The 27866-nt window shown below is 41.0% G+C and overlaps 1 protein-coding gene across 2 annotated transcripts in view; it reads left to right on the top strand.

The window, feature by feature from the left end:
* Positions 1-27866, top strand: part of rsrc1 (arginine/serine-rich coiled-coil 1) — a 119803-nt gene that overhangs the window by 78037 nt on the left and 13900 nt on the right. For both annotated transcript variants that reach the window (XM_005720850.1, XM_013910572.1), the window contains exon 7: positions 16181-16252. In XM_005720850.1, coding sequence (XP_005720907.1) covers positions 16181-16252 — 72 coding nt within the window. The remainder of the gene's footprint in view (positions 1-16180; positions 16253-27866) is intronic.

Here is a 27866-nt window from a genome sequence, read left to right as displayed (position 1 = left end):
GGGGATTATATTTGAAGGAACATCAATATCAACTCACACAAAGGGTTACATCAACAGAAACAGGGAAACGTTCGTACTAGCGGTAGTAGTTACATGGAGTGAAAAACACAAATCATACCCTTTTTGGCTTACACTGCCTTCTCTCCAAACTTGCAACAGTTGCTGCTGTTTGGATAACTATGAATATTAAGTCAAAGCAATTAAAATCTTCCCCAAACAATTCAATTTCTTACACACAATCCATCACATTAATATATGTAAGTTTGGTGTTATCTTATTAGGAAAGGGTTGTTTTATTAATTAACATGATTAAGTGGTTTAAGCTTAAACAGGATTGCCCGAATGCAATGGTCAAATGATTAATACAAACTATCTTTGGTGTTGTTACCGATTTTCAACGACAAAATGAGTTAAACCTAATTTTCTAACCACAACAAAGAGCCCTCATCCAGTGAGCACAAATGCAGCCAAGCTGTGTTGTGTGAAGCAGAACTATTTGGGATTTTGGTTCATTAAATGCACACTAGTGATACTGATATGTGTCGCTGTCAGATTGAGGTGATTAACTTGGTTCTTGCACTGTGATGCAACAGGAGGAAAACATGGCTCAGATGTCTGATTATGAATGCTAATGGAACGTCTAAATTTTGCTGATTCTTCTCAGCATTTTGCACATGTTTAGCATTCTTAGATGATTGTATTTCCTCTGTGTTGCTGTTTGGGGGGGAAAAAAGAAAAAAGGTGGATATTTGCTGTGCTCGCTGTCAGGAGCCAGCACGCACACATTAACAGTTTCCTGGTTTCTACTTTAAAGCTATTATTCGTGTTTGTTCTTAAAAGCCTTGTCAGGAGTAAATTATAGGGCCTTCTCCAACTTGAGACAACACGCCCATAGCATCACACCTGTCATTTGGTGGGCAGTGCCAGTCTTCTTCTCTAACAAAGGCTAAATGCAGGCCTCTGTATCTACTGTATTTAGACACATGGACGTTCAGGTGATCATGTAATTCAGTTTGAGGCCTTCACCTTGACAAATAACAGCGTAACATTGAGCTGATGTTTCTCTGTGTTTGTGGTGAATAAATCTTTTTTGAAATTGTTAAACTTATCCTGTCATTATTGTCAGTTTACAGAGTGTAATCATCTTCAGCTTCTTGGAAAAAGATAAATGTATTGTTCTGAAATTTTAATTAGTGTGTCCTGGAAAGACCATTTATATTTTTACATTCAACACAAGAAAATGCCAAACTTAACTAAACCAAAAATGTTCATTACCCAAAAAAAATGTCTGAGGCTTCAGTAAGCAGTACAATCTTGATTTTCTAAAAGCCTATTGTGACATTTTGTACAAACAGTAAATTTAGTATCACAATAGAAGAATTGCTGGCAGATGTTCCACCAGATGTTTTTAGAATCTGATGACCTTTGTCACAGAGTTCTTGAAAGATGTTAATATCATCAAATAATAAAGAAAACATCACGGTTTGAATGGTTTACAAATGATTGCATTCTGTTTTTATTTGCAGAGTCCCAGTGTTTTTGGAAGCGTAGTTGTACTTCATACTTTCTATGGATGCCTCTTTAAATCACACTGTGGATCAGATTGGACCTTCTGGCTACAACCAACCCATAGACTTATCTTTGAGTTAAACCTGTCTTGTAAGGCTAACACACTTGTGTAGATGCCAGCAGCCTACAATTACTCACAAACCCTCTGCCAAACTCTGGCCAGGTTGTCATTACTTAGTTTGCCACCCTTTTGAAGTGTGTCAGTGCTTAGATGCTGGTCCCCTTTGACCTTGTAAGGGCTCGTCAGCTGTGTGTCTGTGTGCAGACTTCCCTGTTTCCATTCTGCTGGCTGATCTTTAAAGTTGCTCACTGGTCTGGTTACAGCCAGGGGGTGAGGCATGGCATTGAGTAGTTTCAAATGGAACCAAACTAAGCCTATATGCAAACAAAACCCAGGGAATTAGGGGAACTAAGCTGGCCTGTTCACAGTAACTCCTCGGCCAACGCTGAACCACAGAAGAGAGGAGAGGGAAGACAGGGGCAGAGCGCGGCTCGCTAAGTTCTCATGAATGGTCTGTTCTTTTAATTGTGTTGAACAAAACAAGAGGGGCTAAGTAATGGGGTTTTAAAGCGAAGCACATTTGGATAGATTGTGTAACGCCCTGTGTGGGTGTGAGGCAGGGAGGGGAGAGAGGGAGAGAGACACCGAGGGCGAGTGGGTGGTATTGTGTGGCAAGAACAAAAGGCAGAAGTTGGCAAACGGAGGCACCCATCGAAAAGCCTGGAACCAAACTGGCCAGCTAATTACTGACATGCATTGTTGACGAGGAGGAAACACAACAAAACGGGGATAAAGATTAATTTTGTACCTCATCCTTCTCACTGTCAGACACACAGAGACAAATCCTGTAAATTGAAAAAGAAAAAAAAAAACCAGAGGCAGGCAGATAGAGGCAGGAGGGATCAGAGGGATAAAGATATGGGAGCGTAACAGTACAAAGCAGTACGAGTAAGACTTCCTTTATTCTCCTCTCAAGCACAAGCTATAGGCTTGTCTTTACATTTCTCAGCTGTTTCTCCTCAGACTCTCCCGAAGAAAAGTAAAGAATTTGGAGAACGAACTGTTCGTGAAACTCAAAGACAGAATAAACAGGCCATGAGAGCGTTTAAAGTTCCTGACAGTAGTTATATTTTTAGATCTGTTAAAAAAGAAATAAGAGACTGAAAGGTTGCAAAGGTGGTCAGATTGTATAGAGGCCAGGGTGATGGTACACACAGGGTTTTAATGCAGCAGTATCTTGAGGAGCAAAAGGAAAAGAAAGGGGAAGAGAAAGAAAAAGATAGGAATGGCTGTTAGGATTATTAATATTGGTGTTTTTTTGAGGTGAGTGCTAACATTTCCTGACATGTTTGTTCTGCGTCTGGCTCGTTCAGACTTTGGTCTGCCATTTCTCCCGTTCTTTGCTCCCTTTTCTTTTTTTTGCTTTATTTCTGTGTTCCATTTTGACAAGCGTTTCGAAAAAATCGCTTGTCATCCCCGACGCTATGCCAGGCTGGTTTTCTTTTTCCCCCTCTCTCTTTTTTTTTTATTACCGTGGAGGTTTCACGAACGTACGCCGGCGATTTGGAGATGAAAGGGATGGAATCATCCCGATTCCTGCCCTGCCACTGAGCTGCTCAAACTCCCTGACAAAGCTGTCAGACTCCATTTTGGATCCAACTGCCAGAGTAAACTTGCTCTGCCATTCACAATCAACAAGAGGCAGTGCAAAGTCTCGCTCCAGCCCGTGTCAGAACCCTCCAACTGCTCCCCTTTTCAGATGTGTTAAAGTGCATTTTCTCTCTTTACATTATGTTTCACTGCTTATATTCTTGATCTTTTCTTCTGTTTTCTGCCTTTGTGGTCCAGTTTGTACATTTACTTTGGTGATAAGACTGCCTGGTGTATTTAGAGATGTTTATAGGCAACGCATATTCTTATGGTTAAAAAAATTCAGGTAGTTAGTCTGATTTTATTGCATTTTCCTGGTTTGCACATTGCGTGTTTATAACATTTGTGGTAATAGTGAAGATTGTTCTGATAGGCTGCTGCCGTATGGGAAGATGATTAAGTTATGGCAAGGTAATTCCACTCAACAGGGAATTCCTTAGTCTCCTAGTTTTTTGGCATCATATCAAGGAATCATGTACAAATTGCGTAGTTATGAGGTAGTGTAGAGGTTTACCTTAGAGCACCCGTGTTTGGATCCAACTTCTTAACCAAAAAGTGATTGAAATGGGTCTTTTTAACACATTGTGGTATGTCACATAGAGAGGGCAAGGGACGGCACACATGAACATAAGAGAGACAGAAAGAGGGAGGATGCTTGGCTTCTTTCCAGCAGTGGTGCTCCTGGTGTGAGTGAGGAAGGGTCTCCGTGCTCTGGCTGAGCTTTCATGTAGAGATGCCTATGAGAGAATGAAAGCAAGAGATGCGCAGAGGTGAGAGTGTGCAACGAGGTGTTTACGGGGGAACGTTTTAGCTTTGACCCAGCTTTATCGCCGGTCTTTGAAATGGAGCTGCAGCTGTTATTATTCGATTAATCAATTAGTTGAACACAAATTGCCAAATCTTTTGATATTTGTTGTTTTTGATCAAACCTATTCAGGTCAGTGTCTCTGGGTTAGTACATTCTATTTTATCCTGCATATTACATAGACAAAATGAAAATATTTGATAAATAACTGGCTAATAGCTTATAGAAAGTCTTATTGTGTTTCTCATAGAACTGCAGTTAGATCTATTAAATTGTACCTGAGATAATGAAGGCTCTAGTCTACAAAGTTGAGGGCTTCTCTCCTAGGAGCGTCAGGTTTGAGTGTGTTTTCATGACAGTTCATGTTTGTGCACCAAGACCACGGTCGCTCTCATCCCTTTGAAATAAAATAATAATTTTAATAACTTGATTGTTTCCTCTGTTAACCACTGAAACTGACAGCACACCGTTACAAAGAGCAAATTCTTCCACCTGCGTCGTTTATTCTGCTCTGCTCAGCCCAGCCTGAACCGTCAGCTTGGCCGGTCGCAGCGTGGCCCAGCTCGGCTTGGAATGAAGCGGCACGTCCATAATCTCTGTGCCGGCATGTTAATTTTCGAGTCAAAGGGGCAGCTCCCTTTTCATCACGGCAGAAGCTGTGGAATATTCAGTGCGCTGCAGATGTTCATGAATAATGTCTGTGGCCAAACCCCTGGCTGAGGCTGGGGGAGGAGGGATAGTGGGATGAGGGAGAGGGGAAGGGAAGGGGGTAAGTCGGGGGTTGGAGGGAGGGAGGGAGGCCAGATGAATTACACGTAGGGGGGATCTGACAGGCGGCGTGAAGCTTTGTGATCATTCCAAAGTTCTAATAATCTCTCTCACCTTCTCCATCTCCCCAGTAATGAAAGAGAATAGGTGATTGCACCCCGGGCTATGTTCCCCGCGTAATGACTCCTCCAAAGGCACAGAGCCGCCAAGGAAAAATGAACTTTGAATGAGTGGCGAATTGGCTCTGACAGAGTGATAGACCGTGACACAGATTCTGTAGCAAAACAGACGTAGTGCTAATTGATTATCAATATTTTAAGCAAAGTGATGAAAATAAGCATTAAGAGATGAGAAAGAGGAAAGAGAGTGCAGAACAGTGCCTTAAAAAGGGGGGGGGCGGGGGGGGGGCGGGCTGTCATTTGTCCAGTCTACCTCCTTCTTTCTCTCCCTCTCTCTTGCGTCTGCTGCTCCCGCGGCCAGGCTGTCTCCCTCATTACCCCACTCTACTTTTTCTTTAAATGCATTCCTCCTTTTGGTTTTCCTTAATCATGACTTATGAGCTGATATTTCAGTGTTAATTGTCAAATATGTTCCTGGACTCAGTGCAATGCTGCACTTTATTTCTTCGCTCTCACCTTCAGTTTTGTCTCTGATGATTTGCTGCTATCAGTCATCTTGTGTTTCAAAGTGCATAATTTAGGATTGTAATCACTTATTAATATTTTTTCCTGTAAGAAAGAAAAGAAATCGCTGTAGCCAGCTACACTGAGGGCACTGTCTGTCAGACTGTGGCTCGACAGAATTTGTGACATGAAATTAAATAATCTTTCTGAGGAGAACCACGTGCACACGAACACACACACACTCGTCATTCATGAAGTCCAGACCAAAGAGTGGACTGGGAGTACCCGAGACCACCAAGTTTGTATGTCTTTTCTGTAGTGTGTGTTTGTTCCTGTAATGTGGTCAGTTGTGCTGGGTCCTATTGATGCTGGCAGGGTCCCGCCTCTCCTGCCTTTTTTCTAAGTGGCCGCCCTTTTGAACCTCCTTGTGTCAGCGCTGCGATTAGCGGCTTGAGTTTACCTTTCATGTGCGGGGGTCCTCATAGATTTAGTCCCATCTACCCCCTTTGTAACCGCCTGCACACACATGAGACACACACTCAGTGGTGTGCCATTACAATGGCATCCAACAGGCTTTCAGCATGGGAACCAGAGCCTATTCTCCACCATTCAACAGCATGCTGAAGTGCATTCACACAGGAATAAATGAGCAGATATAAACACACAGACACACACATACACACACTAGGCAAGAATATTTTGGCCCTGACATTGTAGAGCACACAAATTTATAATCACACTCAATGCTTTTGCAAATGAATTGTTTCTGTTTCTTGTGCAGCTGTTCTGGACTTACGGCATCCTTGTTTAAATTGGGGAAAATGAAATTTTGCAATCAACAGACTCAACAATAATTGCACTACTGTTGTAATAATTTCTATTCTGGTCTTTAGAGGCAAACTACAAGACAAGATTAAATGTGTATAATTTACATGCATTCTTGCTGACAAGGGCTCCAAATTTACTTGTAGAGACAGACACTTACTCAGATTTGAACACATGCATTTGAATTGTGCTTATATATATTTTTGGATTAAGCGGGCTCTGAGATCATTAGTTTATGTAGTGACTTCCCATCTGTAGAGTCTGTTATGAAGCGTCCGGAGATACTGCCGCTACTGGCACACAGCAACTCAAGAAAACCACATGTCAGAGGGACGGTTGCCAATTGGGCACAAGAAAAAGTGTGACTGTGAGCCACTCGTATGTGCAAAAAGGTAAAGCATAAACCTGTGCAGACACACATGGTGGGACTGCTGGACCACCTCAGTGGAGAGATAAAAATCATTAGCTGTGCTCCTTTAATTTTAAGACCGGGATCACCTGAGTGTGAAGCAACAGAGTGGAGTAACAGCTGGCAGAGGGATCCACATTTGGTTGTAGTGTTTATTGTAACAAAGAGCATATGAAACATGCATAAATGACATTAGGTTCTACTTTTTTATAACTTTTAGGTTAGGTCTTGGGTCTTTTAGGTTTCTTTTTTGATCAAAAATGTAAGAATACTAATTATTTCCTGCTTTTTCTTCACAAAATAACTGAACTTTTTTTTAAATTGAGAACATGAGAAATAATCAATGACATCCAGGATCATCGGTTTATTGCAAACTTAGCAGCAACCGGCTCTGCTTTGTGTGTTTTCCCCTAAAAATTGGTCGTTTCCAACAAGTGAGAAAAACAAGTGAAAGGTACTTGCTGACACAACTAAGTTGCTGCCAGTGTGAGCTCAGGGGTACACAGTATTTAGTGATGGAAACTTATGTCACTACCTTTCCATTTCCTAAAAAGGCATTACTATGGCCAGTTTTTAAAAAAATTAAATTGTGATGTTGATATAACATCTCAAGATGATATGAATCAAGTGCACAAATACATTGAAAGGTTAAAAAATAGAAAAGGGGCAGGAGAGTAGAAAAGGTTAGGGAGAGATCGCAGAGGAGAAGAAAGCACATGAAGAAGAAGAAAGGAAAAACTAGATATCTGTAAAGGGGGGACGATGGCATTTGTAGAAGTGGCAGGGTTGAAGTTGAGGGTGAGATGTCATTCAGAGGCCCCGGGATGCTTAATATTTCACCGTGTGATCCCTGCATTATGGATTGGTCTGATTGCCCTCTCAAGACCTCTGTTATGCACTTACCCACATGCACTTAGTGTGAAGTTCTTAATTACAAAACTTTTGTATTTGTCTCAAAGACATTCCCGCCCTCTTATGAAACCACAAAATCTGTCATTTTAAATATTAGAGGCACACATATAAATGGGATATTTTAGTATGCACTGGAAGCACTTAGAGTATTTGCAATGTATATATGAGATTTCCATACCGATCTTTCAAGGTTGAACTTTGTTTGACCTTGTAACTATCATATAGAGGCTTTGTTGTTAGCCCCCCCCCCCCCAGGCCTGTATGTGTATATGAGTATATGAGGCACTTCTGTGTGTGTCTCATGTCTAGCCGTGTGTTTTCCTTAAGGTGTGTTTATGTGTGCATGTGTGTGAACAGCCTGTGGCAGTGTATGGTCCTTAGAGTAACGTCACTCTCTGATCTCTCTGACCGCTGCAGGCCTCTGTTCATCCCAAGGTTTTCCGCAATTCTCCTTTCTGGTCCAGGGTCCAGGGCCTGTTATCCCGCGAATCCTGATATACATTTTCACCCTTGAGTCTAAAGGGCAAGGTGGGGTGACTGGTCCAAGCCACCCACATGCATCAGGAAGACCCCACTGCTTACCTTGTTATTTCCTCGCCTGGCCTTAATGAAGCCGGTGCTCATCGGCAGACCTCCTGTGAAAGATTTTGCCCAAAGGAAATAAGACCTGGACCCCAATAGGGCAAACATGGTGTTTGTATTGATCAACCTTATTATTAAGCCTCACTTATAAATTATCTTAAATGTGCAATTAATTTGGTAAATCTACTAGTTCTTATATAGTGCTTTCCCTTTCTGCTTGAGCACTCAAAGGACTTTAAACAACACATTTCATTCACCTGTTCTCACACATTCATTCAAGTCCTTTTTCATGAATGCAGTGACACTGTCATTTAAAACTGTTATTTAATTAAAAAGGCAACATATGAGATGTTGAAACTTAGTTGTTTTTTTTTTCAATACCTCTCAAAAAAAGTTTGGCCTCATGGGGCAAAAGACCATTTTTGCTCCAGTAAAATATTGACCACAGGTAAGTGACATAACTGGGTATAAAACGGCCATCAGCGAAGTAAAATTGGAGAGGGATTCAATATTCTGTGAAAGACCGTGTCGGCGAACAGTTGAACTATTTCAGAATAGAGTTTCTTAATATAAAAATTTTAAGAATTTGAAGGTTGCATCATCTATACTACATAATATCAAAGAACCTTTCAGAGAGTCTGGAGATACTGTTGTGTGTTAGGCTAACGGTTGTGATCTTCAGGCTGTCAGGCAGCACTGCATTAAAAACAGACAGGATTCTGTAGTGGAAATTACTGCACGTACTCAGAAAAACTTCTGAAAAACACCATAATTCAACACAGCTTCCCACTGCATTCTCAAATGCAAATTAAACTCTACTATGCACAGAAACAAATAGCTGGATGCACATTGCATCTTGGAGGCTAAAGCAGAAAGCAAATATCCCACAGTTAAAACCAACACATCAGTGATAATAAGGGGGTGCAGTAGTCCACACTTTGTGTAGCTTGCACATTTGTGAAGGCATCATTAATGCTAAACAATATATTCAAGATCTGAAGCTACACATGGCTCCATAACAGCAACTGTCATCTGTTATTTGCTGCGATGCTCTGACACTGAGCTTTGATAAAGTCCACATAACATAGATAAATAGCAGTGTTATTACATTTATTTTAATCCTGTGGTTTCTGGATCTGTTGGAGTTAAAGCCCCACTGATGTATACTGATCTGTCAGCATAGGCAAATTTTAATTTATTAGTCAATAAATGAAAAATTCAACCACATTATGAGTGTTGACATTGCAGAACTTTTGGGGTGACTTGAGGTTAGGGCTGGGCCATATCATACCGTTCACGGTAATACCGGTATAATGTTGGGCAATGATAAGAAAATGAAATATTGCGATAACGCACATGGAGGAAAAGGCGTGCTGGCGACGGAGAATGAGAAGAGTGAAAGCGGATCACTGAATGAAACGGATGAACCAGAACTGGTTTGTAAAAATGCTGCAACTTTAGTGGTGTGGAACTGGTTTAGCTTTCGTCCATCAGATACACAACAAAGCATTATTTTTGGTAGAGCATGCTAGCGGGCCGTCGTTATTACCGTGTTTTTTGGAAAATACGACGCATTTAAAATCAATCCTTTGATTTTTCTTAAAATCGACAGTGCCCCTTATAATCCCGTGTGCCTTATGTATGAATTCTGGTTGTGTTTACTGACCTCGAAACGATTTTATGTGGTACGCAGCGCTCGAAAATCTGTCAGACGTTTTAGTATGACTTTGCTAAGCTACGAAGCCGCACCACTTGATGGATTGTCGGAGCATTACGGCTATCGTAGGCAGGAGCCTCGCGGAGTGATACGTACTATGCTTCAACATAATATTACCATATTGTGTGTGTATAACCTTTTTCTAAGTTTTGTGGATATTATACAGGGTTATGCTGAGGATATGTCGGCCAATTTCCACTGGAAATGCATTTTGGTTTAACTGACAACAAGGAATTTGCATTTGTACTGTTAAATTTTTATATAACTTTAATGCACATAAAAACAGCTGCTTGTTTAAGTGATAATACATTGATGGTTTTTTTTCCACTAATAAAGTTGTGGAGTTGTAAAGCATTTTGTCTAGTGTCAATTATATCGTCAGTTATATCGTTATCGCAAATTTTCAAATGTATATCGTGATAAATATTTTTGGTCATATCGCCCTGCTCTACTTGAGGTATTGTTTTTTACCCCCCTTCCCTTTCTTTTCTTTTTTTTTTGCTTGGAAATTGTTTCAAACCCGTTAGTTCCCACCTTCTTTTTTTCTTTTTTGGCTTTTTTCTTTTGGAATTTCTTCCTTTTATTTCTTTTTTGTTGAAATTGTTTTTTTTTAATCATTTCAGCTTTGAAATAAATCGTTCCTATGTGATGTGGACAAAGGGTTGCAGTGTGAAAGATCAAAGTTTTGGCCTGGGTACGCTCTATCTTGGGAAATAGGCTGTGAAAAGGAAGATGTTGGACTTTTTGTTTTGAGATTTACTGCATATATCAGTTCCCTTGAGCTTTTGTTCTCAGTATGCAAAGATATAAATTCGATCCAGAGTTTTTCCTTTAGCTAAAACTCCTCTTAATTCCTTTCCTCTGAGTTTGACAGATGCAATCTCAGCGTGATCACTGAAATGAAAATACAAACATGGAGCCCAGGTGTCTGGAGTTAAGAGGCTGTTTTAAAAAAATGAAAGAACAAATGTTGAGAAGAGGAGGAGGAGGAGGAGAGTTTTGGGTGTTGAGTCTGACACTGAAAAGTAGGGAAAGTCAAAATTCTTCACATACTGAGATGAAGGATCCAAATAGTCCTTATGACTTCATAGTGTAGAGATCAGCATGTCAATCTGTCACAACAACATGGCAGCATTACAGAACCGGCATCTTACATCTGGCTCTGTCATTTAGACAATAACTCTTCACTGAAGCATCCATTACACCACAGGAACAGAAGACCTAATTGATGCATCCCCCCCAGCATCACGATATAGCAGCAAAATAAAAAAAAGCTTTTCAGACGACTGCAGATGAATAATTCATTGATTTTTTTGTAAGATATCGTTGTCTAATTGTTTAGTTTGTAAATATTTCATGTGTGTCATTAATTCAGATTGACGAGAGAAGCTAAGAGAAGCTTGTGATAAGGATCATCGAAGTTCAGTGCCTACAAGATTTGTTCTCGAATGGCTTTTAGAGACATCTGATTGAGTCGCACTCATTCATAAACAGGAATTTTGTGAATTGATTACGATTTTGTTCACGTTATTGTGACCTGAAGGCCTTTTTCAAGGCCCAAATACCAAAAATTATCTGTTGCCATAATAAAGCCTCCCCCTTGTATAATTTCACGCGTTCTGGTGTTAAATATTTAAATGACTTTATGTAGTATCGTTTCATCTCTGCCCATTCAATCATATCAAATTACAGTTTACAGCTATGAGGTCTAAGTGAGCTGGTTTTGATAGACCCACAGGCACCTGCAGACATGCACATAAAATCCAGGCCTGGATAAAGCATTCTGCCTGTGTTGTCTGCAGACTGTGCCACCTAGTGGTCGCTCGGGATATTGCGTCTTCCCATGATCACTCTCACCTCCAACCCTGCAGTGCATAATCACATTACTCCCTCAGATAGATGTCTCGTAGATAGCCAAAGTCTGTTTTTTTCCTTCGTCCTCATGTGTCATGTGTTACTGGCTTTTTCTTAGTATTTCCTGAATTCATATTCATATGAATTCATATTCATATTCAAAAGTTCTCTCTCTTGCATTTTGTGAAATGTCAGCCCAGTGAGGCTTTGGTATTAAACTGAAATATTGTCTCTTTTTTGTGGTGTTTGAATTACTCCTCCAAAGCCTCCAGAATATTTCTTCATCATCAAATGGTGATCTGACTTTGTAACAAGCTACATTAACTACACAGCTATTTGGGTTTTCCAAGCTGTTACAGATTTAATGATAAAATGGTCCTAATGCAGTCATTCCAAAACAGAAGTAGCTCTAACACTAATATGCTTTTTATTTTTAAATGTGACAGTATACTGTTCTCCACTGATTAGCATGTCGGTCTGTCCGTCTGTCTTGCCTTTGTGCCTGCCCGGCCTGTTATGCATCTACCGGTATGCCACATGTCTGTTTGCCATCCCCATTGTTTTCTTAAGTTTCTTATTCTCGCCTTTCTGCCTGTCAGTGCAGTTATCCGTCAGTGTGTCAAGGTGTCTGTCTGCCTGTCCTCCAGCCTGTCTGTGTATTATTTATTTATTTATTGTCTTAGCTGTCTCTTCGGTGTGCTGTGTTGGTTGGAGGCCCAGCTGCCGAGCTTCACTGTAAAGTGCTGGGCTGATTGGAAGGGACGTTTTTCCAATGGCGCCGCGCTGCCTCTAATATTCTGTTTGTCGTTGGGTGTGAGGCTGATTTATCACGCCCCCTCTCCTGCTGACATTCAGATTCACTTTGATTGGCGGCTGGACAGAATGACACCCACCACTTCCAACACTGAAACACCACTACAGCGTTTGCACACACATTCTCTCTCACACACACACACAAACACAGACAGTCAAATGTGATGCTCTGCATACTCGCAGCCAGGTACACAGTGGATATGAATATGCCTATTCCACCAACACATTTCCACTTACACTTGAAGACATGCACTTGCATACATAAACTCACTCATAAACTTGCACAAATACCCAGTCTGAGCAGAGTTATGAACTCTGTCTTCTGCACGCTAGTTTGTAAGTGTTGTATTGAGTTTATCGAACAATGTGGGCAGACTGCTGCTCTTTTGTTGTTCCTTCACCCCACGAACTCTATAATATGCTAGCCTTTCTCACTTTTAATGCTCACTTACTGCACGCGGCCTAAGGCCCAAGCTAGCATACTCTTGCGTTGAATAACCACCACCTCCACCCTCTCCACTCCACATCCCTCCTTAATAACTCTATAACTCACCTCAGCCTTAGATTTAATTGCTTATCTGTGTGTAAACGTATTAACCCTCTGCTGTATCTGTTTTGCTGCCGTCCCGGGGGCCCGACAAGCCTCTCTGACTGCCGTGCCTTACATCCAATGAATAGTCCTTCTCTGAGCGGTAATAGGGAATCAGCATCGTAGCAGCAAGCATTGGCGGCGTGTAAGAGATAAATCAGATTGGGGGTCTTGCTTTGCCAGTTTATTGAATCTAAATTGCGTGCGCGCTTGGCCCCCGCCGGCCCTACACGGCCCATCCATCTCCCGGCTGATAATGGAGCAGGCCCGATTCCACCTGGTGGGAGCATTATTACATTTCCCCTCTAACGAGACCCAGCTAATCCTGCCAAGGGAGGAGAACAGAAGAGGGGAGAAAAGAAGAGAATAGTAAAGAGAGGAGTGAAGGAAAATGTTGGGGGAGGAAGAGAAGAAAGAGAAAAAGTAGGGAGGAGGAAAGAGATAGAAGAGGGTTTAAAAAAGAAAAAGAAAAAAAAGATCCATCCTGGCATCCTCCATCTACCTCCCACTCTCCTGCCTTCTCTCTTTCACACTTTCTTCCTTTCTGTTGCCGCGCATAAAACATCTTCCAGCGCCATCACAGCTACATAGCCCCTGGGCCCCTGAGCTGCAATTACACTCATAATCACAATGCGATTTCACTGACACTCTCCGCCCCTTCCCGCTGCCTTCCCTCCTCTTTCCCTCCACCCCTGCAGCCAAGACTGAACGAAGTCTAAATGAAGTGAAAGGCCTCTCCTTTCCCAACAGCCGGCCGTTTATTACCTGCTTTAATAAAAGTCCATCACAGAATTATCCGACAATGAACTGGAGCCGCTAAGTTGCCGAGAAAGATACTTCCAATAAGCAACGTCTACGCGCAGATGCGCCTATGTGCGTTGTTGCTGTTAATTCATTTTACATGCATTTTGCACCTGTAATGTTAACAGGCTTTTCATGCTAGTGCAGCAAAGTATGTTGCTTTAATGTATTTTTCTGTAGTTAATCTTTTTTTTTTAAAGCAGAGCTACTTATTGATGTAATTAAATCATATCCCTGGCTCAGCGCTCAGGCCTACTTTCATTGTTTTGAGGGGGCAGGAGCCCCGTGAGGCAGTGCACTGATGAGAGATGGATAAACAGTTTGATTTTCTGCTATCGCCCCCAGGCGCAGTGTACTGGAGAGATGAGCAAGAGAAGGAAGAGAAAGCATTAAAAACGAGGAGGGGTGGGATAGGGCAAAACAGAAGGAGAGAAGCGAGCAAGAGGATAAGAGAACCTGTTGGGGGAGGGATGAAGGGATAGAGGTGGAGGATAAACATGCAAAGAAAAAGAGGCGACAAATCACTCCTGTTGTTTTGTGTACACGTTTGTGTGCACAGAGGCGAAGCTTTGCCTCTTATTTTTGCTTGTTTGTCTGTTTCCCGTGCTGTTTTAGTTCCTCCTTTATCGTACATGGCCCCCGTATATCTGCCGATCTCCCTCTCCCTTTTTTCCCTCCTCTTTCTCCCCGTCTCCCTTCCACTCCATCACACCACCAATACCGCTCTGTCTCCTACCTGCCTCTCGGTAGCCCCGAGCAAAGAGTGAACTGAAGAACACAGAGGAGTTCACACACACATACAAAAACACACACACACAGGCAAGAAAACTTGTGAAGGATGGTGCAGATCGTCTTTTTTCCCCTCTCTGCTTTTTTCATTTGGCACATTCACACAGACACAAACTTACTAAATTATGACTGTGTTTGCTAAGAGAAATAGATTGGCTGCTGTTGATTTGGTTAGGCTTGCTCCCATGCGCATACACATACATGCACCCGCCATAGCTGAGGGAGGTAGTGGAGGGTTCAGTCATCCATGTAGAGTCATTGTTAGTAAAGATGCGGAACCTCCAGACTTAACCAGCCGTAACAGCAGTGTGACGGGTTCTTTGTCTACGCCAATTACTGAACAAAAACAGCAGCGCAGTCACAGAGAGACTGGCACAACCCATGGCCTCCTGCATCCAAACACACACAGACACGTACACGGGCCTATGTATTGTATTTTTATGTAACATATTTACTTGCAGTCTAACTAATACACAAAGTCAGGCACAAAATGAGAAGCGTGCGCTGAGCACACATGCATATGCAGACACCTCGAGCGGTACAATAAACCACATTTGGACACCCACAGCTGTGCCCTGACACAAACATGCTGTAAGCGCTCACAAACACTTACACCCACTCTTATATTGTATTAACTTCCCCAAAAACAGTGCAGCGCTCTCATTCTCTTCCTCCCCCTTCAGTTCTCGTCGGCTCACTCTCTTCTTCTGTTTCTCTGCCTCTTTTTTTCCCTTTTTTTTTCTCAAAGTTTAAACTCATTAAGTGTAATGATATTGGAGACTCAATTTTACATAGCTCACTCATCAACCAAGTGAGATAGCAATAAAGGCGAATGGCTCCGCTGAGGCCCTAACGCTGCAAAATAAATGATGCGCCGCAACGGAAATGTAATTAATTTAGAGGCAGTATTGATAGTCCTGCCATACACGGCATTATATTCTTTAATGTGGCTTAACATCTTGATTATTCAGGGGGAAAAGGTGGCGGAAAAGGGAGCGGAGACAACACGATTCATGATGAGACATGCGTAAAATGCCCTGACGAGTGTTTACTCCCGCTGCCTCACTTTCTCTTAAGCTTTTCATTATGCCAAGACGATAAACACCTCTCAGGAAGAAATGCTGACTTTTACAGCAGCATAAAGGGAAAGCAGTGAAGGGGTGCTGCCTGATATGGAGAGGAGGATAAGGCATCATTCATATTTTGTGTATTTCCAGGCATACTGTTTATTCAGTGACGAATTCTGTGAAAATTGCCTGCATTTCCTCTCCGATGAGCACGTTTGTTTCAAAATACAGAAAAAGGGCCACAAAGAGATGTATTTATTTTAGAGGGGCTCAGATTTATTTGAAAGAATGGGTTTGGACTGAATTTATTTCTATTTTTTTACAGGACACAAAATGATCATATACCTTTAATATTATTATTAATTGTTTAATTGATTATTAAAATGATATACGTCTTTCCTTTCAGCTAAGACTGATGAAGTCCTGAAGGCCAAAGTTGCCAAAAGAGAGGAGGAGGCCCGGAAAAAGCTAGAAGAAGGTGAGTGAAAAGAGTTTGTTGTGCTTTTGTGTTCACGTTAATGTCGGCACCAATACCAAACCAGTTTTAATTTGGCAAGGCAAAGAAAAATAGAAAACAAATCAAAGCCTGAACCATTCACTATAGCAAAACTGCAAAATTAGAGACGTCGGCAAGATTGAGCAGCGGAAATAATAAAATAGTTCATTCTAATTATATTACTAGTAATCTTTGTTCATATTTTGTTCTCTATTAAGAGCCATCAATATTAATTTTGAGGAGTGGTAAACATGAAACGAAAAACAGACAAAATTGTGGGCAGTAAGACATCTGTTGCTCAACTTCAGTTTCTACACGTTTGTCTAAAATCAGCAGGATCAGGTGTAACTGGTAAACAACAAAAAGGCAAAATTGTTGCATGTGTGTTCAGACATATTTTGTAAAGCTTAGTGGCACGTAAAAAAAGCAAACACTTGAAATGCTATGAAGTGAAAGAGCAGGAAATATAGTGCTCATTCTTATAGCAAGAAATCCCTCTGCGCTTGGCAGCATTGGGGATTTTACAGTGTTACTCATCTAATGTGTTTACATTAACAGATCAGCAACCCGTCTTATGCTTTCACACGCCATCTATACTTTGCAAAACATGGATTCTGAGATGCTGATTAGTTTTTATTAGGACATCTGTAATTTACATGAAAACGCTGGTAGAAAAGTAGAAATACACACAGCACTGCAGGCAGTAAATCTATCCCGAATCCCCCACTACCACCAGCAAAGGACAAGCAGACACACACACATTCGCAGACTCACACATTATCTCAATACACATTCAAATTAAGTCAAGAGTAATTTGCAGTGGATGTGCTAACACTAATAAAGTCCTTTCTGACCAGCACGATATAAATGAGAATATCAAATGTTATCAACAAACTGTGTTTGTTTTTATGTGTACATGCACACACAGACTTGTGTAGTCGTGTCATTTCTTTTTTCTGATGTTTTATATTTCTGGACTCTCCCACTTTTCTTCTGGTATAATTTTTTTTGTTTACGTCAAGGATGCATGGCAGTGTGACCTTTAAAGTTAGCTGACCTTTTAGCCAAATGAAAGTCCAGCCATCAGAAACTAATTAGCCCTGCACTCTTACTTTAGTCGCCCAGTAGTGGGAGGAATTGATTCCTTTCTCCTCTGTATTGCACAATGTTTTTGTCCTTTTTTTTGTTTTTGTTTGTTTGTTTGTTTTATTCAGCGTCTCTTTTTTCATGTTCATATTACTCTTTTTTTTCTGGTCTAGTGCACTGTCTCTACCTTTCCTTTCCTTTCCTTTCCTTTCCTTGCATCACCTGCACCTCCAGCTCTCTTTCTGTGTCTTTCTTTCTCTGTTTTTTCACATCTCTGTGTGGATGCATTGCCAAAGTGGTGACTAAGTGTCTTGCTTGGGGCAACAGATCAAGGCTCCCAGTCAAATAGCTTTCTTAAGCAAAGTTCACACTGCACCGTTGCCTCTTTTTAGAATCAGTTGACTCGTTCTCCCCTTTGCTCAAAGCTCCCTCTACCTTCACTCCAACTCCAAAAAAAAGGTGTTGTGCTCGACTGTAGTGGAGCGGTGCAGTACAGCATACTGAACAGGCACTGCCTTGGAGGATGATCATTTTATTCGTTTCCCCCTGCACAGGGACACAAGAAGTGAGATCAGAGTCACGACAAAGTGGCCCTGACGACTCGCTCTTGTCTCTGCACCAATAGGAGCCGCCGTCACAAATACACACAAGCACGTATGCACAAGCGGCGTCGGCTAGCTCCATCCTTTTCTGCCTTTCCTTCCAGCACATTGAAAAATGGAGGTGGGCAACTGATGCTGCTAAACAGCAGATCACCAAAGTTCTCCTGATTCCCTGCAGGGGCTCTCAGAGGTCAACACAACTAGAAAGTTTACACTTGAACTGCTAAGTCAACTGAAATGAGAAAACCGTTTAAACAGAATGGAGGGGAGAAGTGAAGAACACTACCACCTACACTCCTCGTTCATAAATAGATTCACGTCCTAGACTGGCAATGTGTTTGAGTTAGTTTAGCCCTAATCGAAACCATCGAGATCTGATTCATGTGGATGCTATGATATGCAAGCTATTATTGTAGCGAACTGTGGCTGCATACTGCGGAGCCCTGAGAGAAGAGAGGGGTTTTTATCAGCAGGGTTTACTGACAGAGAGGAAGGAGAGGATCAATAACTGGCCCTGTGGTCATCAGTTAACAAAGTAGTTTCCACTTAAAAGGAGTGTTTGGCTCTCTGGTTAAGGGCAGCCAGATGATGCTAGCGGTTGAAAAAGGAAACATATGATATGAAAGGGTGTGAGAATGAGAGGGGTGGATGATTCCTTTGTTAGTTGCATGCCTTGTTTAGGCTATTAAAGCTGAGAGATGCTGTTTGTTTGCCCAGGGGGCTTTTAGCTAACGTGGTGAGTCCAGCTATAATAAGATGGACTGACTGTTCGGTGTGTTTGTGTGTACATATGCGTGTGTGTGTGGACTGTACTATCAGCTGGCACTTCTATAACAAGAGTCAGCGTGTGTAGTAGAACTATATGTCCGGCTGGACAGTATGTTAAATTACAGCCATTATGAATCTTTTCCAAACTTGTCCGTCTTCCCGTGAGGTCTTTACACCTGCTGTACCTGATACACTGCTGTGTGCCTGTTGTAATTTACTGGAAATGTCTTTCACTACAAACAACACTGACAAAACTGTATCTAGTAATTCATTCATACCAATGTTCACGGGTAGATCAAATGAGATAAAATCAAATGTGCAGAAGTGTAAAATATAGTTATTATGATTTCCATATTTAAATTATTTTTTGAATATGTCAATTTTAAATCATATTCCCATTAATAATAATAATAATAATAATAATAATAATAATAATAATAATAATAATAATAATACTCTAAAACCCAAGTATAGTTTATTTTATGTGCCACAGAAAACTATGAGAATTTCGCTGGTACCCATGAAGACAATATAATAAATTATTACCAAAATAGAGAGAGATGGATTTTCAGCCAGTCAGTCTATTTATTTACAGCACTCTGCAAGCGTCTTGTGCCACCCCTCATTTCTTTATAGTTTTTTTCGAAGGAGCCAGACTTTCCTGTAATTTTTTAAAAATGGTCTTGAGCAGCAGTTCTCCAGGCTTTCTAGAGGCCTTTCAAAGTTTGTCTTTTGTACATTTGTTGCTTTTTTATTCATTTTCAGTTTGGTCCTTATACCTGGCCTTTTTTCTGTGTTTTTTTTGTTGTTGTTGTTGTTGTGATGGCACTTAAGATTCAACTAGCAATCATTCATACATAAAACAACGCCTAACTCAAGGGATGAACAACATAACAGAATCAGAGAACTTTATTAATCCCAGAGGAAATGATGTAGTCACAGTTGCTCCAAGACAGTAAGGCAAACAAGCTAAAGTAGAAATATTAAATAAAATGGTATATTATATAATACCTCTGTATATAAATAGCTCTAATATATAAATATCCCTGATTTATTATTAAAAGAAATATAAAATATAAAGTTGATTTTGAGGTGTCCCTGTTATCATACTGAATTCTTTTCTAAGGGATCTGCAGATATTAAGGGCTAACAACCAGTTTTTAAATGGTTTAGGGATTTTGTTACTAGTAGAAGGGTTGCTGACAGGTAGGTAAGCTTAAGGAAAGGAAAGAGGAAGAGATGTTTGAGGTATGACAAGTTGAAAGTCAGTGGCAACAGGTCTTGCGGTGAAATGAATCCGAATTAGAAATTTTTGGTTCAAATTGTAGTTGGGAGTAAAACATGGTGAAGGCTGATGGTTTGGGGCGTCATTTTAGCCAGTGCTATTGGGGAGCTAGTCAGTATTGATGGAAGTACCATCAGGTTTTGAACCACCATGCAGTACTATCTGTTAAGTATTTTAGCATGACAGTGATCCCAAACATGCTGCCATTGCAGTAAAAGCATGCCTGGATAGAAACACACAACACAACTCTATCAGACATGGATTGGTCTCCTCAGTGCCCAGACCTCGGCGTTACTGAAGCAGTGTGAGATCGTGCTGACAGAGAACCACAGCGGTTTGAATGACCTTCCAAAAATTGCAAAAAAGCTTGCGTAAGAGAGTTCAGGCTATGTTGAAGAATAAAGGTGGTCTTACCAAATAATGTACAAGCTCTGTTTATGCATTACATGCATTTCCATGTATGTTTTCATGTTTCAGTTCGTTTTCTGCCCGGATTTTTCATTTTCCTGGCAAAATATAAAGAAATGAGGGATCGCTTAAGACCTTTGCGCAGTACTGTATTTATAGTTTATTTCAAATACATATCTCTGTTTAAATCTGCGTAGTTTCTGCTAAACAGCATAAACTGTTCAGTTTCAGGCACGGTCTCTGCAGGTGTATGCTGAACTTTGATGGTGTGCTTAAAACATAATGAGAAAGCCTCCATTGCAGTAATGTTTTTCATTATACCAAGCCTCATTAGGTTTAATTAAGATGTTATGTCAGCTCTTGCTTTTGTGTAACCAAAAAAAAGAGGTAACACATTGACTAGCTGACATTAAAATTTGTGTCAAATTCTCAGTGACCCCGATTAATTCATTCAGACTGACATGCTGTTTGAAAAGCCTCCAAAAACAGCGCACTTTCAACACTATTGTCTCGTGAAATCTGGGTCGTGCGTGTCTTTTTATCAAGCTCTGATAGAAACATTTTTTCATTCGTGCAGCCATTCTTCAACATTTATGTAATTGTGGATTGGACACTAGCCTATAGCCTGCAGATGGTATTTTAGCCCCGAACCTGCACTTTCCCCATTACCTCAATCCACCACCAGATTGGGAGATCATATATTTTAATGAGACGTATAATAGCTCTTTAACCCATATCATTAGGGGAATATATACCTACCGTTTGCTCTTTTGGCAGTTAAATGAAAGGACTGTTTCCCTAATTACGCTGTGTGTAGGACAGGTCACGAGTTGGGTGTGTACCTGTCTGTGAGTGTGTCTGCGTTCAGGAATTATATGACCATTAAATATTCAACCACGGCCCCCCCGCTCCAGCCCCAACCCTCCCTCGACCCAGCATCCATTAACGCCTCATCACCATTTAACTAGCTCTGTTGTCAATCACCACAGGGCCTCGGTTGAAACAGAAAATGTCTGGATTTGGTTTCCTGTCTTACTTGTTCTACATATAGAAAAAAAGAGTGAATGAGAATAAACAGCCTTTCTAACTGAAGGATACCTCAGTCAAGGACAATCAATATAACCGAATCATTAAGGGTGAATATAATTTGTCTGTAATTTGTCTGATATAATATCTCTCTTTTTAGGTATGATTACATACCGTACTAAACAATTTGGCAGTCAGCTAAAATTTCAACTCTGCATGCAAACCTCTTCATGCAGCACTGGTGTGGGTGTCCATAATAAATGATGTGATCCCTTTTTCTAATTGAAAATAATAACTAATCCATGGATAACAAGCTCTTGTATAATCCAAAGCCATATCCCTTCAGTTCTGGCCTATCTCGGCTGTAATAAAAGACAGGAAATGAGAGGCAAGTGAGAGTGGTGGCTTGGACATTGACGCTTAATGTAATCTGCCTTGAAATCAAATTATTTGACCTGGAAAGCCTAACAATACAAAACTCCTGCCAGGCTGCTGTTAAATATTTAGCACGTGCCTGTCATGAATACAAATGGCGCGCAAATTAGAATCTACAGGCGCGTGACCCCCATATCACACCCTCGGTGCATGGGGGGCTGCCTCTGCTTTAAATGTTTTAATTACCGGTGCCGCGGTGTGGTGTGGCGTGCCACGCTACCTCGCCGAGCAGCGTCACTTGAAGGACAAGCGGTGAAATTCAACTGCTGGTAAACACGAGTGATCTGGTGTCCGTGATCTTATCGTATTAACTAAAACATAAGGATCCGATAGGAGGAATTTTGCCAGGCTATAATTATAGTTCCTAGCATTCTCCCTCAGAGTAGACATCATACTTTATTTGTAATTTTTTTTAACCTGTGTTCTTTCCACCGGCTATATGATCTACCCGAGGACTCGAGGGAGGCGCTGTATTGCTCTTGTGCACTTTGCACTGAAGGAAGATCCATCTCAGTGATTTTGATGTAAGAAAATCTGGTTTGTATCGATTTGGTATTGATCAGCGGAGTTAGCCTCATCTCCTGTCGTTACTTCAGATAAATGGCCTTATTTGTTGTGTTATTATGTTCAACACAATCATGCCAGGAACAGTCAGAGGAATATTGAACCGACACTTCATTGGCTTCATGGGCTCCATTTGTTCCAGGAATTAAAGGATGTTTTCTGCCAGTATAGCGCCAAATTGAAAGTGGAAAAAGAGAGCATATTGACAATCAATTACACCTTCACTTTAAAGGTCTTTTTCAAACACTGTCCTACAGAAGAATGTTCCACTTTTAATTTTTTTTTTATCCTGCCTAAATAATGATTGATTTGGAGATGAATAGTGCTACAGTGCCTCACTCCAGCCATCTCTCTTTTATTTGCTCCTCTCTCCTCCCTATTCATTCAGGTTTGTGGTTCCCCCCACGTTGAAATGATTAGTTATGCAAGGCTTGTAAGCACTGAATCAGAGTTATGGTCCCCGGGGAAATAAATTTGGCAGAAAATCAGTGTGAGAAGATTTAATTATCACGAAGAGACCTTTTTTCCTTGCCTTGGCCCACTGAAGCCCAAACCCGTCTCCTCTTTCTCTCTTTCTTTCTCTCGTTCTACTCTGAGCTCCACACTCTGCAGCCAAAAAAGCCCTGGCGTGCAGCAAGCAAGCCAGCCCTCTCCTTGCCTTCCTTCTCCTCCCAATTTGTTTCATTACATGGTGATAAGCCAAGCAATTACTGCTTTATTGATTTTTCATCACTGCAAATTTAAAGTTGATTTTTTTTCCCCCCCCCTCCCCCCCCTTCCACCTCCATCTACCTCTGGCTCCCCCATTTTTCGCTGAGCAGTGGCTCAGGAAGGTGATTAGGTGACCCACCTGTCCTAAGCGCTGCTGGTCGCCGCAGAGGTGTGGAGGTGAATACCGAATTCTGCTAACCCCATTTGACCCCTTGTTGTCCCAGGGTAATCGGATGCTGGTGTCGCCCAGCGTGGCTGTTAAATCGCAGCTATGGAGCCTACAACCTAATCATTTCTATAAGGATATCTGTGGAATGACATGTTTGACTCGATAGCGGCCGGGCTGTCTCTGCCGTGGGCTAGATTACGACAGAAATTGACCATGCAGGCTTCCATCCTCTGTTCATTCAGGTCAGGCAGACAGATGATTGACAGCACCCTGCTGCCCTCCGTGATTGGTAATCGTTTCTCAGGTCACCCTTATCAATTAACCCGCTGCCAGTAAACCAATGTACGTTCAGCAACTTTGCATTGAGTCCCAGGCTTGATATTTATTCCAGATTTCCTCTCCTTTCCATTTAGATTAATGACAGCTTTGAGAAAATTTGTTGAAAATTAAGACACTTAATGTGGACTTCTTTCTTGATTAAATTAAAATTAAAAACTGGCGTAACACTCACATATTTAATCAGGATCCTGCAAATGATTTTGGTGATTAAAAGTAATTTTACACAGTTTGATTAAAAAATGAGGAGTGATATGAACATTTTGGCCCAGGTATAAGAACACTGGGTTAGCATTACACCAGCAGTTTGACCCCATAACTAATAACATTCCTAGTATGTGAAAACGACTTCTCAGCACACACACATACACACACGCACACACACGTACAAGTGTATGTCTGGACATGATCACACACAGTCTAACAGGGTGGTCAGGGTGCTGTGATTAGACACACCCTACAGGTCAAAATGCTGGCATCCTGGGTGGCTGTGGACATTTGGTGGCTCCTGCAAGGTTTGTCATTGACATCAGAGGTCACTTAAGTGTGCGTGTTTGTTCTGTTTAGGGAAGCTGTAATATGTGGCTGTGGTTGTATCGTTTTATAAATGTAGTGTGAGCAATTGTGCTTTTGAAATACCTGGAATGAAGTCGTGGCAGTCCAGTGGGTGTGAGTGATGGGTGTTTTTAGGGCGAGCATATATTTGTCTAATAGGGTTCCAACTCCCAGCAACAAAAATAAATAAATAAATAAAAAATAGGGAACCATCCCTCACGCTCCACCTCATGATGCTTAATCGACGTAATCAACCTTAATTTGATGCAGTGTGGGAAAAAAATGCACAGAAATCAATTATTTTTCAAGAAATATTAAATAGATTCAACATCTTTCTTCAACAAAATTGCAGACTGCACAGATGGTACCTTCCCAAAGGAAAAAGTACTATAGCTTACTAGGGTATATTAGACTTAATAGTTACTATATACAGTAATTGACTTCTATTCCTTTTACATCAAATTAAAACTTTGGGTGTCAGATAATTATTTATTAAAAGCTAGACATTTTAAATGAGAATAAGAAAGAAAAGTATGTCTTTGTGCCCCCTTTTCCCTGTTAATGCCCTATCGGCCCCCCTGGCTAAACTTTGCTAGATCCGCCCCTGCACAGTTACCAGCATCCGCTATGTAGCATGAGATCCTGGTGTTGCACGTCATATTAAATAAATTCTAACAACAGCTTATCAAGCTTAAATGTGCTGCTGTTGTTCAGCCGCTGGTTTCCTCTTTCTGGTACAAAGTGGGCCAAAAACAAACAACAGAGACGGACTCGCGACAGAAAAGCCGATCAGCTGATCATTAAGCAGTTTCATGATTGAAGTAGCAGCAAGAAGAGGCAGTCGCTTGTTAAGCTTAACGCAGGAATGCTTTACAAACATTCAGAGATGGACTTACACACTTGCTTTACTTCTCTCGGGGATAACTTTGTCGGAGATGAAATGTTGCTAGCGAAGCTCCAAATGCTATCCAGACCACCGACAGGTCCCGCATGCCACAGCCGCTCTATCACGTGATGCATACTGCTCCGACGTGCTAACGTTCTGAGGTGAGTTACGGCGTGTTGCAAGTTTTGTGAGGTGCTTTCGTGATATTTAATGGATCGGATTACATTTTTTATTTTTCTCCGATATCCGATCCAGTAATTTAGGTCAGTATCGGACCGATACCGATATGTAATATCAGATCGGTCCATCTCTAGTAATAATACACTGATGAATAAACTTGATAAAACTTTCAATACTACAATCGCCATCTTGGTTTAAAACAATAAAAAAGAACAGCTGTGATGAGGAGAGACAGGTCTTACTATGAAAATTGTTTGCTTATTGGCTAGGAGCTTGTCAGTTATAAGTCGTTAATTAATGAGCATACCACAAGTAATTCTCCATTTTGAAACATAGTTTCAATTTTTTTAATTAAAACAGTATCAACCCACAAACTCATGAGCAGTGAAAGCCTGGATGTGATGAGGAGGGGCAGGTCTGACTGTCAAACTGAATGACTGTCAAGCAACTTGTGATTGACAAGTCATTAGTCAATGACACTTGTGTGGTTTCATGCACTGATAATCTACCAGTTTGAAACATAGTATGTCCAAGATTTTCAAAATAGACTTTCAAAAATTGTATATTCAGTGTAACCTACAATAATGTTCAGATGCCTCTGAACTCTGAGGTTGGAAGTAAGGAGTGATGCCATTCCCGAAAAAGAAAAAAAGAGGGAAAACGGGATTTATTTTGGTGATTAAGCAGCCATTCAGGTATCACAGGAAATACAGCATAATACTTGTTTTGGTGTGCATGCAAACACATTCACTGATAGAGATTGATCAGTGCTTAATTTGTGAGTTACAAATACACAACAGTGGCAGGAAGCATAAGTTTTACAGTTTTACTGCTGTTTACGAACACTGTCGCCATATTGGACTGTTAACTCAGCGGTTGCTGGGGAGGTTGCAGCTGCTAGTGAGGGGAGAGGCTCTGTTTGTAATTCAGGAGTCATTTTTAATATTGATCAGTATCTGTCTTTCTTTTATTTATTTCCGAGTTGAGGGGGCTTTCCAGATTCAAATTCCGTGTGTTAACTTGGAAATTCCCACTTATTCAGGAACACACCATCAATGACTGAGATCATTCATAAACTCAGCTGGAGAGTGTTTATAGAGGTCAAGGCTGAGAGGTTTTTGTCCCCCCCCCCACCACAGCTAGCGCCATCTGGTGTTCTTCAGATAGAATGCAGGGTTAAGGCGCTTTGCATCGATCTGCATCCATGTTCGTACTGTCTGTAGCTGCTGGGAGACTTTTCTCAGCTTCAGTCTGGGACTTGAAGAGAAACACAAATACTTTAGGCCCAGGTAATTGTGTTCTCCTTTTAAATTAACATTACATACATAAGCTTTGCTACCTAGCTCCTACATTATTTGTTGTCATTGTATTATTAGCCATAGCTGCTACCTTAACTGAGCAGAAAGCTAATGTGGCTATCAGGCAGTCGCCGGCCAGGTCAACATTCATGTTTAATACTTTAATGAAACAGTTGAAACAGGAGCTTTACTGACCTCTTGAAATTCCTGTTTTTAACAGTTTTTTTCATTATTTTTTGACAAGCCCTTTAGTTGCCATTGGCTATAATCAATCATGCACCAGGACGGTTTTTGGAACATATTATTATTATCATTATTATTATTATTATTATTATTATTATTATTATTATTATTATTATTATTATTGGTTTTTAAGACTATGAAAAAACACGGTGGCGTGGTTTCGTGATAGTCTTGCTCCTGTAGCTTATTTAGCGACATTTTTCCCCATTAGCATCAGGACAGCTTTAGACTGGTGAGACATGGGAATTGTCTCTCTAACCCCTTACTCACACTATATAGCTGACAGGAATTAAACATTTTAGGATTGACTTAATCAGGACAACAGACCGCTTTTGTGTCTGTCTATTGCCAGTTTCGTGGGGTTTACAGTGTATCCAGCGGATATCTACACAACAGATAACTGCTGTCTGTGCCAAGACTTGTTGCACAGTGTGTGTCTAAATGTCTGAATATAAATGTAGATAAATTTAAAAAGCTAAGAGACCATTTGCTTGCATGTTCCTAAATCCCACTAAGACACGAATTGGTAAATACTACTCGGACTACAAAGAGAAATGAGAAAGCTTTCAGTCAAATTAAAATTGGTCATATGCAGGTATCTGTTTATAGAAATCTCGAATTGACTAGACACTAGAGTCAGAAATCTATTCATGCATTTCCTTCCTTTAATTTAGATAATTAGAGTCATATACAGCGAGGGGTTTGGGATGTACTTCGAAATGAAAATGTCACTTTTGTTTAGTTATTTTGCATGATTCCCTCCAATAATCTGGAATAAAGGAGAGTAATGTTCTTCACAGTGCCAAGGTTATTAGTCTACAACTGAGGTCAAGAGAGGAGGAGGTAGGAGGACATTTGCCTAATTAATTGCTACTCAGACACACTCACACACATACACACACTGCCATGACCTTTACTAATATAGTTTGTAGCAGACCACACAAACAGGACCCTGACACACACACACACACACACACACACACACACACACACACACACACACACACACACACACACACACACACACACACACACACACACACA

This window comes from Pundamilia nyererei, unplaced genomic scaffold, assembly GCF_000239375.1.
Source record: "Pundamilia nyererei isolate P.nyererei 1_Seehausen unplaced genomic scaffold, PunNye1.0 scaffold00003, whole genome shotgun sequence".
NCBI lineage: Eukaryota > Metazoa > Chordata > Actinopteri > Cichliformes > Cichlidae > Pundamilia > Pundamilia nyererei.
The sequence above is the reverse complement of the archived record's forward strand: the minus strand, read 5'-3'. Positions and strand labels throughout refer to the sequence as shown.